This window comes from Pogona vitticeps, chromosome 1 (genome assembly GCF_051106095.1).
Source record: "Pogona vitticeps strain Pit_001003342236 chromosome 1, PviZW2.1, whole genome shotgun sequence".
NCBI classification, from domain to species: domain Eukaryota; kingdom Metazoa; phylum Chordata; class Lepidosauria; order Squamata; family Agamidae; genus Pogona; species Pogona vitticeps.
Window position 1 is genome coordinate 207,080,992 of NC_135783.1, and position 16,145 is coordinate 207,097,136.

Genomic DNA, 16,145 nt, shown 5'->3' on the forward strand with positions numbered 1-16,145 from the left:
ATAGTCTACTGTATATATTTACTGCAGCTAGGTTACTCTGGGCCCAAAAATGGAAGAATGGAGAAACACCAATGATGGACGAGCTATTAAAGAAACTACTTTACTCGTTCTAGTCAGGAAGGAGCTGCTGAGGGGCCTAACTGAGGGAGGCCCGGAGAGAAAGGACAAGAAACTGGGCCTTTTTGGCAGTGGCCCCTCGCCTTTGGAACAGTCTGCCCACAGATATCTGTCTGGCTCCCTCACTGGGTGTTTTTAAGAGCCAACTTAAGACCTGGCTCTTTAGGCAGGCTTTCCCTCCTGTCATCACTTGATTATTTTTATTTTCTCCCCATCTTGAACCATATTACTATTGTTGCTTTTTATTTTATTATACTGTTTTTATTCCATTTTTATTGTTAGCTGCCCAGAGTAGACTTGTGTCTAGATGGGCGGGGTATAAATAAATAAATAAATAAACAAACAAACAAACAAACAAACAAACAAACAAATAATACTGGATATTGTAGAACTAGACATGCTTCCAGAAACACTATGGGATCAACTGAAACACTTTGTAAAGGAAAGCTGGAAGCTGATATATAATTGGGCCCAGGAAAAGACAGGAACTTAGGGGAAGAAATAGTTTATGGTGAATCAGTACTCACTAGATTCCTTTGATAATATTAGATGTCCAGACAATGGTGAAATTTCTTATCTATATATATAGTATGGATTTTTTTTGATGTTTTGTTGTTATTTATTGTTATTTCTGTTTGGTTTTAGTTTTCTGTTTTGTATGTTTGTATGAAATAAAAATACTTCTGAAAGAAAGAAAAAAAGAAATAGGTCTAGCCTCAATATCATGGATGCATCCATAAACTGAAAAAGGTTTGGGCTTGATGTTACTCAACTCCTCCCTTGTATGCCCCTTATGCATCCATTTTTGCTTTTCTGCCGGCAGATTTTAGCCAGTACAACAGCTCTGCCTGCATATCCTTCTGCTAGCAGGTCCCTGGGAGCAGTCACTTCCTGCCCACTCAGAACCCAATACGGCCAGTGCATTTTTGGGTCATGACTGCATTGTTATAAAGTAAGGCAGACACAAATTTAGCATTAAAGAACAGGGCATGCTTATTTGACTTCAGGCACTGATCTATCTGATTACAAGGAGGTCTCAGAAATAATAGCTTGAAACAAATCCTGTTGGCAGTTTGATTTTGTTTAAAACAAACAGCAGCTCTTTGAAACTGAGTATGAAGTTTTCTCCCATTACTGAAACTGGAAAAACAACATACAAGAGCTTTAATGTTTAATTATATAAATCCTCTGCATTTGCAATCTTGAAGACTTTGGTACATAGAGTCTGAAGGGAAAAAAAACCCCAGTATTTTGTGTACATAAAGAGATTTCACTTTTTATTGTTGATAGTGACACTCTTTTGGAGACAGTTCTATCCTATTCATATTTTGACTTTCTTCCAAGATGAGAATATGGGCGGCGTGCCATTATAATGTGATAGAGGAATAAAGCCAATGGCCAGAATCCTCTTGGGTTTGCATACTGCAAACTACAAGTCATGTAACTGGAGTGCTCAATTAAGTGGGCTGTCTCACCCTGGACACACCTCAGCTGCTGACTTGATCATGTGCCTGGGCGCACAAGAGGTGGCATGAAATTTTGAAACCTCCTCATGCAATCTCTCCTATGCATGTGGTACTTTGCCATTGGATTTTGGCACCTATATTAGGTGTGTATTTTTGTTTTGTTTTGTTTTGTTTTAAATAGCGGAATGGAACAGGTCAGGTTCATTCACAATACTGGAAATTTCCCACTCACCCCTCCTTTGTATTTAATAATAATTACGTGCCCTCCAGTCAGTTCTTACAGCAACCCTTCCCAGGGTTTCCTAAGTAGAGAGTACTCTGAAATGGTTTACTATTCCCTTCTTTTAGAAGTACCCTGGGACCAGGCAGCTTGCCCAAGGCCACACAAGCTGGCTCTTTTGGAATATATACTGGGGAACTGAACTCCCAACCTCTGGCTTTGCAGCCAGATACTTAACTCATGGGGCTATCTAACCAGCTTAATATTTTAACCCAAAGCAGCCAACAGAACAAAGGTTTGTTTCACGTTAAAGACTAAACACATTTATTATGCCATTAGCTTTCATGGACTACAGATGAGGTGAACTGTACTGCATTAAAAACAATGCCATGATATTAGTCTTTAAGGTGTCACAAGGCTTTATTCTTTTAGCTGCAGCAGATTCACGGGACTAATCCTCAGGAAATAGCCACAATACACTCAGTAGTTATTCCCATTGTTTTCTTCCATTACTTCCAGGATGTTTTACTTATGTGGATTTGCAAAGGCCACACCAAAGGAAATTTACCTGGTTCACCAGCTGTTTTTGTTTTCTCAGGGCCTGGGAAATGGGACAGCTTATTTGGGTGTGTCGAAAAGATAACATGTGATCAGGGTGTAAATACCCAGGCATCTGGGAATACACAGAAAGCAAGACACAAAGCATAACGCAGAATAACCATTTAGTTAAGGAGTTTTAAAAAGCACAACAGTTGTGAAAGGGGAAAGTAAACCATACATATATTTCCTTGCATCATAATTATATTGAGTTATTTTGCATGGTGGAAGATTCTAGGCCTCCGTCTTCTCTGAAGAGCAGGCTGGAAAAGTAAAAGATAGAAAACAATTGTTTGCCAATTTCCTTTTTCATTATGTAAGTCACATTGTGTGGTTTACACGGCAAAGGTAACTTGAACAAAGGCTTGCTTATGCATATATGTACACTGTGCTTTTGATGCTAGATTTGCGATTGTTAAATTCTCTTGAAAGGAATTATGTAATAGTTACCGCCAGTCATTTAAACTCATGATGTTTTTGCTGGGCTAAAATCAGCATTAGACAGACTAAACACAAGTCCAGCGAATACTCAGTGTAGATCATTATGTTTGTCAAAAGAACAGCAAACATGCCATATGATGGTGACTGAGTATTAGTCACGGATGGCATGCAAGCTTGAGAATATTTTTTCCCAAGGCAAATCTCTGTCTTTGGGAGTTGTATCAGTGTGGTCTCTTGTGGCTGGGTTTATGTTGTTGTGTAGAGGCTGGATTTTAAAGAATTTAAGGATGTAATACTTCATTTTAACAAACTTTTGTGTTAGGGTTGTTTGCTTGCAGCCCTAACTGTACATTTGTGAATGTTCCTCTAAAATCCATGAGTCCATGGTCTAAATCCAGTGTGAGTGTAGAGTAGATCCATTGAGTCAATGAAATTTAGATATATGTTGGTCCAGTGGGTCTACCCGAGCCAACATATTTAGGATCCGAGTGAAACTTTTAAGCAATGTTAGCATACAGATTCAAAGTGCAGATTTCCAGAGGGATATCTTTATTAAGCTTTTGCAGCAAAACCAACAAGCAATCCTGTGGCAATTAAAAGTGATCAAATATAGTAATAATAGTAAGACAGCAATAACAGTAGAGTGAATTTGTTACTCTGTAAGCCCAAAGTATAGAGAAATCAAATATCATGAATTAACCAATACAAACCAGATATTTAGTACTTTAACTTATTTACAGTATTTTACCCTTTTTATTGTGCATGCTCAGTCATTTTGAAGCAAGACAAAATCAAGTCAATAAGAGCAAACAAATATAAATAAAAAAGTCAAAATACACAGCAGCAAATAAAGGAGTCCTAATACTATTTAAAACAAAATCACAAACCACTAAAATGCAGTGCCTAAACAACAGAAGTGTAGGCATAGGAAGAAATTTTGAAGGGAAGGAAGCAACTTGGTGATAGAGTGCAGGCTTTTCTATGACAAAAAAGTCTTAGGCTGAGAATTAGAAATATGTCCTGAACTATTTTCTATGAGGATGCTCCCGAAATGTAGTCTTATAGAAAAGGCATTTGACAGACTTGCCAGCTTTCTAGCCCACAAAGATGGGAGAAGGGCCGGGCTCCCATCTTTACCCAAATGACCTGGTCTGAGCAGATGGGATGTGCGGGGGGGGGGGCTTCCTTTGCCACTGTGAGATAAGGTGTTTCTTTATTGTCAGACCAGAGGCCACCAGTGGTGGGGAAGACTTCAGGCATGCTATCTTTCTTGAATGTGGAAGACAGAATGCCAGATCTACTATACACACACGGCATGATCTGCTGCATGATCTATACACAATAATTTCAGACTTAGTGTCTGTGTGTACTACATGGGAATAGGAAAGCAATAGGAACCCAGCAAGCACACACACGCATTAGAAAACAGTAGATCTTAATTTTTTTAAAAAAAATGTGTGCACGCACGTGCTCTACTTATTTATATTTTCCTACCATCATTCACAAGGAGCTGTGAGTAGCTCAATAAGTTCAACTTTCACTCCCCTCTCTTCTACTATCAATTTTATTTGCATAAACACTGACATTTACCAACTAAGAAGAAGCAAAGTTACTGAAGGATACTCCTGAAACTATAAGTCCCAGAATGTTCCCAGCCAGCATATGGGAGTTGTAATTTAAAAAAAAATTCAGCTGTATTTTCATTTACTATTTATGCTCAAATTAATTAAGCAATCTACACGCCTGTGCAGCAGCCTCATTACACTGATAACAATCTTGATGCTTTATATCATGTGCTACTCTGTGCAAGACTACAGTAGGCATGAGTGTGTTTTCCTTTTTTAACCATTTGTCATGCGTCTTTTGGGCAGATGAAACCTAGATAGCTACAGAACAGGAAAAGAAAACAGGAGCCAGCCATGGTAAAGTGGCAGAATACAGTATTAGGTGTTCTTTTTCCCCACACCTGCTTCCAGGGGTGCCCTGGGACTGTGCAGCTGGCCCAAGGCCACCCAGGATGGCTCTTCTCCCAGGAGGCACAGTGGGGAATTGAACTCCTACCCACCGGCTGTACAGATATCTAAACCACTGAGCTATCCAGCCAGTTTACCACCTAACAATTCAGAATCTGGTATTGATGCCCTGCAGTCAAAGGCAGGCTCTGGGGCCTATTCAAGGGAACAGGGTCCATGTCTGCTAAAGAGGTACAGAAGTTAACGCCATGGATTAAAAGGAGGAAGTGGGTGAGATGGGGTTTGTCTCCAGAATTAGAGCAGTTTTAGCAATGTGTCCATCCCGAGAGAACATTCTGCTATTTTAAAGGGTACATTGTAACTACAATTACAATAGTAAAGACAAGACAAGAACGTTCATTTAGAAAGTACTGTACCTCAACATGCTGTTGAGTCCCCTGACATGCTTCAGACTACCAAATGTACTGTGGCCTAAGTTTGGGGGGTAGACTTGAACATGCTCCAGGAGGTGGAATTGGGCTACTGCACGCAAACACAAATGTCTCCATAAGATTGTATCAGACTTTTCAGGGCGCTACAAGGCTCCTGGGGGGGGGATTTGGAAGGCGAAAGAACCCTGTAAGCAAACTTCCAGCAGACCAAAACAAACCACCGCGCCATGAATGAAGAAAGGGGGCAACAAAACAAGAGAAGAGGGGAAGGAACCCCGTCGCAGTGAGTAGACGGGGAGTAGTGCGAGGCAGAGAGAAAGCCACAACCAACCAAGACTCCGGTGACACCCTGAAGACTACGCGCGTATTTTCTGGTGACATGAACTTTTCCCTCATGAGAGGCCCCTTCACCCCCTGCAGGAAGCGTCGTCGTCGGTGCAAAGGCAAGGCGCCGGAGAGGTTTGCTTGTGTTTCCAGTCGCTCCAGCGGCTCTGAGGCGAAAACGTGGCCGGAGGAGCCCCTTCAGCTCCTCCAAAGGGCTCCCTTCCCGGCTCGGCTCCTTCCTCCTCCTCCTCCTCCTCCTCCCACCTGTAAAGCTCTCCGCCCGCTTTGCTTCGGCAGCCTAGTGGCGGGAATGGGGCACCGCAGCTGGCGGGCCCGTAACGGGAACAGCTGCTCCAGCAGTTTGCAGAGCGAAAGAGAGAAGCCAGAGGGAGCGCGGGGACGGGGGGGGGAGTGTTGCGTGCGCGTGTGTGTCTGTGGGTGTGCGGTGGTGGTGGTGGGGGAAACACGGGGACATCCCAGCGTCGGGGCAAGCTGGAAGAAGGGCAGCGGGTTCCTGCGAGCGAAACCAAGAAGGCGCTGGCGGGTAAAGAGAGAGAGACAGAGAGAGACCCTCGCTCGTTCTAGCCAAACTCGAGGCAGCCCGGGATTCGTGCAGGAGGAAGGGAAGGGAGGACAGCCCTGTTTCCCTCCGGCGTTTTGCGGCCGGGAAAGGCTCGGCGCTGCCAGTTTCTCTCTCTCTCCCCCTCTCTGGCGAAGTTTTCCAAGGTGTGGTTTGCCGTTCGGAGACGCCGCCTCCCCTGCCGCTGGCGCGCTTTGCCCGGCGCCCGCTGAGCCGAAGGAGAAGAGAAAGGGGGACCGAGGGGAGCTTGGCGGGCGTGCAAGGCGAAGGCAGCCGCAGGCGAAAAAGGAACAAGGAGGGAGGAGAATGCGGGGCTTCCCTCAGGGGACGCTCGGGCGGCGGCTCTTGCAGGCGGGCAACCCCGGCCGCCTCCTCCCGGTCGGTCTCTAAGCCCTCTGCCCCCCCTCTCTCCCCCCCCGGGGATTGCCAGACAGGTGAGGAGGAGGAGGAGGCCGGCGCCGTCCCCACCGCCCGGGAATTGTGTTGGAGAGGCCGTTCCCTTCACGCCATAGGGTCAGCCGGGAGCCCGCCCTTCTCCGTGGCTCCACCTGGAGCTCGTCTCCGCCGCCGCCGCCGGGGAGAGGAATGGACAGAGGGACCTGCGCTGCACCGACCCGCCTGCCTCCCTCCGGGTAAGCAGCGGCTCCTCTCCCCTTCCCCCTTTCCGTTTCCCCTCCCCCTCTCTCCGGTGATTCCTCCGGTGAGTCTTTGAAGTCCCCCTTCTCCCCCCCCCCCGTCCTCGCCGGGGAAGCTCGGCTGGCAAGCCTCGGCAAGGCGGGCAGGCGCGCACGGAGTGAGGACGTTGGCAGAGTGGCGACGACGAGTCGGGCTCTCTTCCGCCTCCCGCTCTTCTTTCTTTCAAGGGCCGACAGGAGTGACCTGGCCCTGAAGAAGAGGCCGAGGCGGGAAAGTGAGGGTGTGTGTGTGTGTGTGTGTGGAGGGGAAGGACTTGGGCACTGCAGACCCGTCGCTGCTGGACAGGACTGGTCGGCTCAGCGGCGGCGCTCAAGGCAGCAAGGGGGGGTGTTTGTGGAACCCCTTTGGTTTCGGCTAGGAGCGTTTTGATTTTCCGCCTGGGGTCCTGAATGTATGAGGTCGGGATCGTCGTCTCCCTCCTCTCTAAACCCAAAGGAGGGTGGTTGGGAGGGCGAGAATCCTTCTCAGTCAACGTAGTCGGAGTCGCACTTTAAGAAGCACGTAAAACTTTTTTTTCCCTTAAAGGAGGAGGTCCCTTGGACTCGGCTTGCTTTGCCTCGCGCTTGCCCAAGAACAGGGCGTGCGCGCCTTTGAACTCCGTGGGGCTTAGGCTTCCGAGCAAGCATGGACGGGATCGGGCTGCAGGGGTCACGGGAAGGGCAGGAAACGTGCGAAACCGGTGCATGATTCTTGGGCATTATGTCCCATCCATCCCTCGGTGCGCGTAGGATTTCAGCCAAGCCTGGTTTTGCCGAGGTTTCTAGGAGCGTGTCGGGTGCACGTGTATCTTTTAAAAACCTGCCGTATAAGTTTGTTCTGCTTATAACATCCAGTGACCCGTCCCCAACGCCCCCCACGCACATTGAATCCGGGACAAAACGCAGTGCTTATAAAAGGAATGAGCGATAAGAGCTCGCTTAACCCGGCAAGCCTTGTAAGTGGGTAGGTGGTTGTTGAGGGTGCAGGTGGATAATACACCTTTGGAGACATCCCTGTTCAGTTTCAATAAACTAAGACATTCTGGCCCATCGGTGGGAAGCCAGGTCTGCTCACTTGATGATGGAAGATGCTTGGGCTGATACATTGGAAACAATTTGGGGCATGCCTGTAATGCTACACAGAGAACCTCCTTGGATGGATATAACCAATAACCATTATCATAGGTGTGGATGTGATGTGTAGCATTAAGGAGAAATTCTCTCTCTCTCTCTCTTTGAACAGGAGGGTATGTGAGGTAGGAGTGGTGATCAAAGCAAGGGTTCTAATAAAAATGGTGCCATGATTGCTATCTGAAAACCAGCTTTTGACTTTGATATGTAGGCAGTGTAGTAGTTCATGTCAGTGCAAAAAAAAAAAAAGGAAATGTTTTATCTTCCCTCTTACAAGTTTTATGATTACTGAAACCAAAACCAAAAGCTACCTTATTTATTTATTTATTTATTTATTTATTTATTTATTTATTTATTTATTTATTTATTTATTAGATTTTTTTACCCCGCTCCCCTAGACAAAGTCTACTAGGGGCGGCTTACATGGATAAAAACACAACAATACGATATGTATAAAACCGGAAAGTTACTTTAAATGGTGTCTCTGGATTATAAGAGAACCAGAGCTGAAATGTCTTTCTGAGGACAGAGAGGGTCCATACAGTAGGTCGGGAATTGCTCCTGAAAAGCGCCTGTCAACTTGAAGCACCTGTGTGACCTCCAGGAGAACCCTCCAGTTGATCTCAGGGGGTCATTGGTTAAGGAGAATGAAAATGCATATGTTACGAGATTGTTACTTCAGCGGAGGGGGGGCTTTCTAGATGACGTATAGATTTGAGAGTGTGCAATGAATATATAGGCACGTTATTCATTTCAATTCCAATAATCTTTTTCTTTGGATAGCATTTGTGTTGCAAGTTAATTGCTCAGAGCTCTAACACACAATATTTTATCTTGGGGAATACTTGTTCCACAAACCGACTCCAAAGCGACTCCCACATTCATTGCAGTGGTGAATGATGTGTAATATAGTATTGCACAAGTGTCTTAGGTATTTATTATTGGATTGTATTTGCATTTTGAGAGCGTCAAATTATATTCTTACTTGCTTCATTAAAGCAGGGAAATGCATAAAACCTGCAGTATAAATAATGTTTATGTCTACACACAGTACATAATTTCTGCTGGCCAGAATCATATTCTTTGTACTGACACAAGTACGGCAGTGTAAATCACTGTTGACAGATTGCTGATAGTTAATTTTACTGTATATATATATATACCGCCCATCTGGTAGCCAAGGCCACTGTGGTTGGTTTACAACAGAGTAACAAAATAGCAAATAGTGACATTAATACGTAGGGGTGAAAATCAAAAATCATAAAGTGAAGTGAGGATAAAATTATAATACAATAAATACAATTATAAACATAGAAGAAAATAGTTAAGGAGGCCCTGCTTGTATTTGCCATCATGAACTAAGTCATGTGACTGACATGCAACAAGGAATACAAGCAGTGTCTCCTTATTTGACGGCAATTCACTTTTGCCGTTCATGCTGTTGTACTTACCTAGGTGTAAGCAATAGGATTCTGATTGCTGTGTTCAGTAGGACAGATTTCCAGTTAGGTATGCATAGGGTAATAGCTCTGAAAAAGGTTGACAGAACTAAGACTACCTTCTTCAAAATCAATACTTAGTCAAGTATTGATTCAGACAAATGTATTGCTATTTGGCTGCTTTAAAGTGTACTCACTATATAATAAATAACCATGTGTTGTCAAATTAATTCCTACTTACAGCAGCCCTTTCCAGGGTTTCTAAGTATCATGAAGTCTGAAGTGGTTTCCCTTCTTTTATTTATTTAAATTATTTGAAATATTTTTAGTTTGCCTTTCTCCTTAAAAAAAGGAGAAAGGCAAAGGTGGCTTACAGCACTGAAAGACAATATTTAAAGTTAAAAACAGTGACTATAAAGAGGCAGCTTATATCATTGCTTGGGGGTTGCATAGGGGCACCCTGGAACTGTACAGTTTGCTCAAGACCACACAGGCTGGTTTTTTACTTTCTAGCCTAATATTCACTGTAAACTACTTGAGAAATATTCTTAGCATATGTCTTTTTGTTTGTAATCGTTTTTGTTTGTTTGTTTTGTTTTGTTTTTGCTTTTTGAATTACCTGGGATCAGCATATAGCACAACTAGAACTGGATTTGGGGTATATTTTAGAAGCTGAAATGCTGATGCAAGATTCGATGTAGGGATACTTTGGCTTTTGTATTTCATTCACAAAGTCATTTGTCAAATTTTAGTTTCGTTTACTGGATGACAGCAGCCACAGTAACAGCGAGAGGGAGATTGTCAGATTCTGTTATCAGTTGTCAAATCAGAAAAATGATTGTGACGCAAATTATATATATATAAAAAATAAGACAGGTCGTGTGACCACTGCTTTTATGATGTGAACAAATCCTGTGCCTCTAAGTCTCATTCATGTTCTCCTCAAGGTCTGTATTTGAAGAGTTAACAAGTTCATTGATCGTACTAAGCATTTGTGTACACAGAATAAAGAACAGGTCATTCAGCACATGACAGGCAGACAAGTTGAAAACCTGAATAACAAACGCAAGTATGGGCCTTTTTACTCGTAGTTCTGAGCCATTGGAAGCAGGTCAATGCAGCCAGGCAAAGTTTTCTCTGTACCCCTTTCCTTCTGCACATTTCATCATTCATTAAGCTACTATATTTTGCACTGATGTAAACAACGGTCTATGAGATAGAGAAGACAACCCTTGCAATAATCGATCTTACCAGTCTTTGGGGGTAGCATTTAGGTGAAAGGATAATGGCACCATAAAATAAAGAAGCTGTTGTTGCAGATTTCATTTTGTTGTTGATTATGATAGAATTCTTTGAAGCAACAGGCCAGAACTTGTTCTTTCATATCATTCTACCCTAATATGTTTGGTAATAGGCAGGAAATCTGCTGGGACACCAAGCCTATTCTAAAAGTTTAATTATGTAGAAGAAATACTTCTCAAATAGCCCAGATTATCTGAAGTGTTGCAGGAGAGTCCTGAAAGCCAGAAAACGAAGCAGGAAAGAGACAAATTTGCCTGCTTCTTGTTTGTTGTCTGTGTTCAAGCACAATAAATAAATGTTCTGTAATAGAAGAACAAATTCCACTTTAAATATTGCTTCTTTCTGCAATAACAGGAGTCAACAAAAATAAAGTCTATAGTAGTAAAAGCATGTACGTGATTTTGGGAACAGAGCCAGAGAACATAATATATGATTTGATCCAGTGTTTGCATGGTGGATCACTTGGAAACCATATGAAAGGCCACTCTGAGATGTTTGGTACAAGAACGGTATAAGTGTGATAGATAAACAGTTAATGGATCGTTTGGTAGATTTAAATTTCCTGATTTTTTTTAAAAACTTGCATTCAGATAGTTATCCTCCTCCTTTTAATATAATTTGTGTCTCCCTCCCGTTTGCAGGCTTTCTTATTTATTTATTGAGTTTGTATCCTGCCTTTGATCCTTAAAGTGGCTAATGATAATAAAATACAATTTAAAAAGAGTCTTGGTGAAACTTGATGAATTAAAACACAACAGTGGGGAGTTTTTAAAAAAGGAAACTAAATACATCCCTCAGCAACAAACCCATTTACATGGCAAAGACTTGGTTGACTAAAACATATTTCCCTAATGGTGGAGAAAAGAGAGCGAGGGAGCAGGAGAAGTGGCTTTTCCTCAGCAGAAAGTTCCAGAGCCTTAGAGTGGCCTCCACCACCCGGGCCCTTTCTTGTGCCGGCACTGACTATGCTTTTGATGATAATGGGACTGAGATAAGGGCCTCTTACAAACCTCTTATAATCCAGGCATGCTTCTGATCAAGAACTCTGGGAATCCAGTTGTTAACCCCTAGTATTTCTTGAGAGACAATGTGGTGTAGTGGGTAGAAGCTCAAACTAGGACTCAAATTCCACGGTAAACCACTCCCTGAATGTTTCATAAACCTCAGAAGTTCTATAAGGGTTGCCCTATGTGAGAAACTGAGGGCATGTAATAATAACATCAGGGTTTCTTTTTCCATAGGACTTTTCAATTTGGACCTCAGGGATGATATTTTAAATTCCGGCCAGAAAAGTTAGCTACAGGTTAGGGGAACTTCCTTTCTTATGCCTCAACTTTTAAAAAAAAATTATTTCCTCTATGTAACCCCTTTCTGTGTGGAGCTAGTAAGTTTCATTCGGTTAGAATGCCTGGATTTGGAGCTGGCGGAGGAGACTGCGCCTCCACTGGGCCTCTTAGGAGAAGAGCCAGCTGACATCACCTGAAGTGTGTGTGGCTCATGAGGTTGAGGACTAGGCTCTCTGTGTGGCCTTGTGTACCTTTCATGGTCCCAGAATGCCAGAGAAGGGAGGGACTGGGAAACCACTTTTTGAGTACTGCATACCTAGAAGACACTGGGAGGGTTGCTGTATATCGAAACCAACCTGACAGCACATCATCCTCATCCTTATACATTTCTATTCCATGCCCCCACAAATTAAGCTATCTGGGTTGTATTTTGGGGGAAACTCAAAGTCATTTTAAGGTAACATATGATCAAATTGCAGCTTTCCATATGTGCAAGCCCATGTGTTCTAGGTTTGGCAAATTAAGGAGGCTTTGTGTCAGGGAAGGCGTTACTGTATCTCAGTATCACTAAGTATGCTGGGAAGGATTGCACCCTGAAATCCTTATTCTGAGCTAAATGGGTCAGTGGACTGACCTGGGGTAAGTTTGTTTCAGATGTAGTGGCAATACAGGAGAATACATATTGTCCAACAAAAAGGTGCCCAGAAATTATTGCTGCATAGCCAGGCTGTATTGCTAATATTTGTCCCATGCTGTGAATATCGCCAGAGAAACTGATATGAATCAATGTGTTCTGATGCTACCTTTAGGTACGTATATCTTTTCAGTATATTCAGTCTCTTGAAGTAGTATTTTTAGTGTTAACATCCTTAGGGAGAGATGCATTGACAAAATCCAAAGGCCCCGATTGAGTGTACTTGATGGCTTTATAAAATAAAAGAGTAGTTCTGTTTTAATTCCTTCCTTTAAAGTACACTGTTGAACAGGAAATGTCTGTGAACCACAGTGAACATACAGTCATCAGTTTGGTGGCTTTTCTCCTTAAATTGTCTATAGCTGTTATAGTGACCATATAAATATCGTGCTTATAGAAAATGGAGATCGGTATATATAATTGAATGACTCAGCATTCCCCTTTCGTTAAATCATAAATGAGTAATGTAAATGGTTTTTTTTATCTCATGTCATTCTACTGCTATTTATTTTAGCCCAAGTGTGTGCTAAATGTGGTGTCCACTAATCTTTTATTCCAATTGTGTGTGTGTGTGTGTGTGTGTGCATAGTTTCTTACTGCAGGAATTTATTAGGTGAACACGACCCAGCGAAACATTTTCTTGTAGTGCATCAGTTCCCACACTGCCTTATCTGGATGAGGATATTGGAAAGACTGTGTAATCCCAAAAAAGGACAGTGTTTGTGATAGTGATTTCCTCTCAATGAATGAATGAATGAATGAATGAATGAATGACACTACTAGGTCAGTCTCTGTTATTCAGTTGTTTTTAAAATAAATATGGCTTTCAAATTCCACACTGGTTGAAAGCAGCTGACTTGAAATAAAATATGGATGTGCTTCCTTGATTGCGACAAATTAATATACAAATGTTGTGATTGTAAAGATCCACTGGGACTGGAGTAGGAGTTACGGAGAGTTTATGACTGCCTGTGAAGGAAGCAGCATTGCATGTTCTCCATCTTCTAACAAATACCTAGTGAACCAAAAAGTGGGACATGATTTCACCGAGTAGTGAGTTTTGCCCCTTACCTTCTGTTTCTGGTGAGTGAGGCAGAGCTGAGAGTGAGCTGAAGTCACGCTTGCCAGTTTTGTTTATTGGGCATTATAATCAGGGAGGAGGTGCCGTTCTGCTGTCTTGATGGCAGCCACATGATACTCTCCACCTCATCTAATTTCACTGTTGCATCAGTAGAGCAGTGTTCCCCATGTAACTAACCTTGCTTTTCGTTTCATATCATAGTTCTTAATTACCCTATGAGACTTACTAATTGAATCAGCAGCTCCTAGACTCAGGTTAGAAGTGAGAGTGTTTAGGGGGAAAAAACACTTGGGTGCACTTGAATGTTCTTTAAAAAAAAAAAAAAACAACAGCATTTGACTAGCCTGCCTGGGGCTGATGGGAATTGGATTTTGACAGTATCTGGAGGGCAGACAGGTTTCTCAGCCCTGATTTAAGCCGACATCCGGTATTTCAAGATTCACACTTTCCCCTAGCTCTTTAAACATCAATATCCACAGCAGCTTGTTAAGTGAAAGCTGGCTGTGCTCTCAGATGTGTGCATATTTTCTATGAAAATCTTTTGGTTAAAATTAACTCAATTACTCCAAGCGGGCCACATCGAATCTAATTCTGTGTTATTTTCTCTTCAACCATTAGGAAGGGTGGTGAGATGATTGTGACCCTGAAGTGTCTCTGCTAGTATCCATGTTTCTAAAGCTGACCTATAACCAACTACTCTTGTAATGTGGTCCTACTGTGCTCCTTTTAATCCTCCTGTGTCCAGCAAATCCTTGTAATACTTTCCATAAATCATCACTGCATGTTTGCAATGATGCTGATACTGTATAGCCTTTGTCTTTCACCAGTGGTGAGTGTTGCTGTGGGAAGCGGATCAAGGGTGATTTTTTTTGGGGGGGGGGTTGGGGAATGTAACTTAGCATGGGGGGGGGAAATGTGTGGGAGGATAATGTACATAAGCACACAGAAGCAATCCAGATGGGCAATCCAGAACTTCTTCCTGAGCTTCATGCTTTTCTTGTTTCTTTAAAACAAATTACGGCAGATATGGATGACTATAATTGGCAGTCTATTTGAAAGGGAAAAAACATCTGCTTAGACTTGAGGAAAATAACGAAATACTTCATTGTATATGTGCATAGGTTATGTAGGAAAATACTACCAGGGGTACCTTTTATAATAGTGGCCAAAATCCTTTTGCTTAGTGTAATAAATCATCCTAGAATGGGCCCATTGAATCAGTGGGGATTTTGTGAGTCGAATTGAACTTGAGCAGGTGACTCACTACATCTCCACTGAATAAATTAGACTTATTCTAATGTGATTTACTACACTAAGCAACAGGATTTTTAGCCAGTATGTTCTGAGTAAAAAAAAAAAACCTGTTTACTGATTCCTAGACTTATTGTATCTAGTCAAAACTGTTTTAGCACTTAATGTGAATATACCTAGAAGAAAGAATTGGTAAAGATCTGTTTTTGAACATTAAGTAGGAATGTTACAGTATTAAAGAAGACACTAGAGAGGGGCATGAAGCTAACAATGAACCAGGAAATTCATCAAAAGTTGTTAATTTGTTAATTCTGATTCGTTCGGGTTCATCTAAACCAGGGCACCCAAGCTTTCCCAAAGCAATAAATCGTTGAGCGATGCAATGAACTTCCTGGTTCATCGTCCCTGCACCCAGCCTGCCCACTGCTCCTGACCCCTTCCCACTGCCCCCTGTGCAGTAAAAGAATTAGTAATGTGCAGATCATCTCAAAGTTGCTTTAAAAATAAATAGCGACGAATCCTTAAAGGAGAGACATAGAAATACCTTACAGGGTAGAGACAGTTCAATGAGATTTAGTAGAAAACCGGATTACCCACCAAATACTTAACTTAATTCCTTCTCTTCTTAATTGCTTTCCTTTATACAGACGCACACAAAGACATGCACAATAAAAGCCGTGCCTGCTGTTCTCTCTCTTTTCCCCACTGTTGTTTGGCTGGGCTTCCCAATTACAGACCAAGATTTCCTACTTTGCTTCCAAGATTTGATATATATTTAGTTTAGATATTAATGCTATTCCATACCTTTGGTCAGGAGCCACTAGTGGAGACTCTCACTGTTGAATGCCAGTGAACCCAAGTACTGTACCACTGACTCAGATTCTTGCCACGTTCTGTGACTTTCCCCCCACCTTGGTAGTATTAAAGTTAGGGAAAGAAATAGCAGTGATGGAGGCATGAGGACAAGTCATTGCCTTTCCCTCCTGCATTGTGGTGAAATCTGAAGAGGGTCTGGGTTATCTCTTGCTTTAAAGGGTACCTTGAAGGTCCATGCTTTTCTAGCATGTCTGAATATGTCTGCCCATAGAACTATAGAGTATTAAAACATAAGAAAATGCATATCCAGAAGGAAATGTAA

The 16,145-nt window shown here is 42.5% G+C and overlaps 1 protein-coding gene across 6 annotated transcripts in view; it reads left to right on the top strand.

Annotated features, from left to right (window-relative positions):
• Positions 1-6,592: 6,592 nt before the first annotated feature.
• Positions 6,593-16,145, top strand: part of COBLL1 (cordon-bleu WH2 repeat protein like 1) — a 131,401-nt gene continuing 121,848 nt past the window's right edge. For 4 of the 6 annotated variants that reach the window (XM_072981986.2, XM_072982012.2, XM_072981992.2 and 1 more), the window contains exon 1: positions 6,595-6,781. In XM_072981986.2, the coding sequence (XP_072838087.2) occupies positions 6,735-6,781 (47 nt within the window). In that variant the 5' untranslated portion in view covers positions 6,595-6,734. Of the gene's footprint in view, positions 6,782-16,145 lie in introns of all 6 variants that reach the window. The other 2 variants (XM_072981968.2, XM_072981978.2) reach the window with 2 other exon arrangements.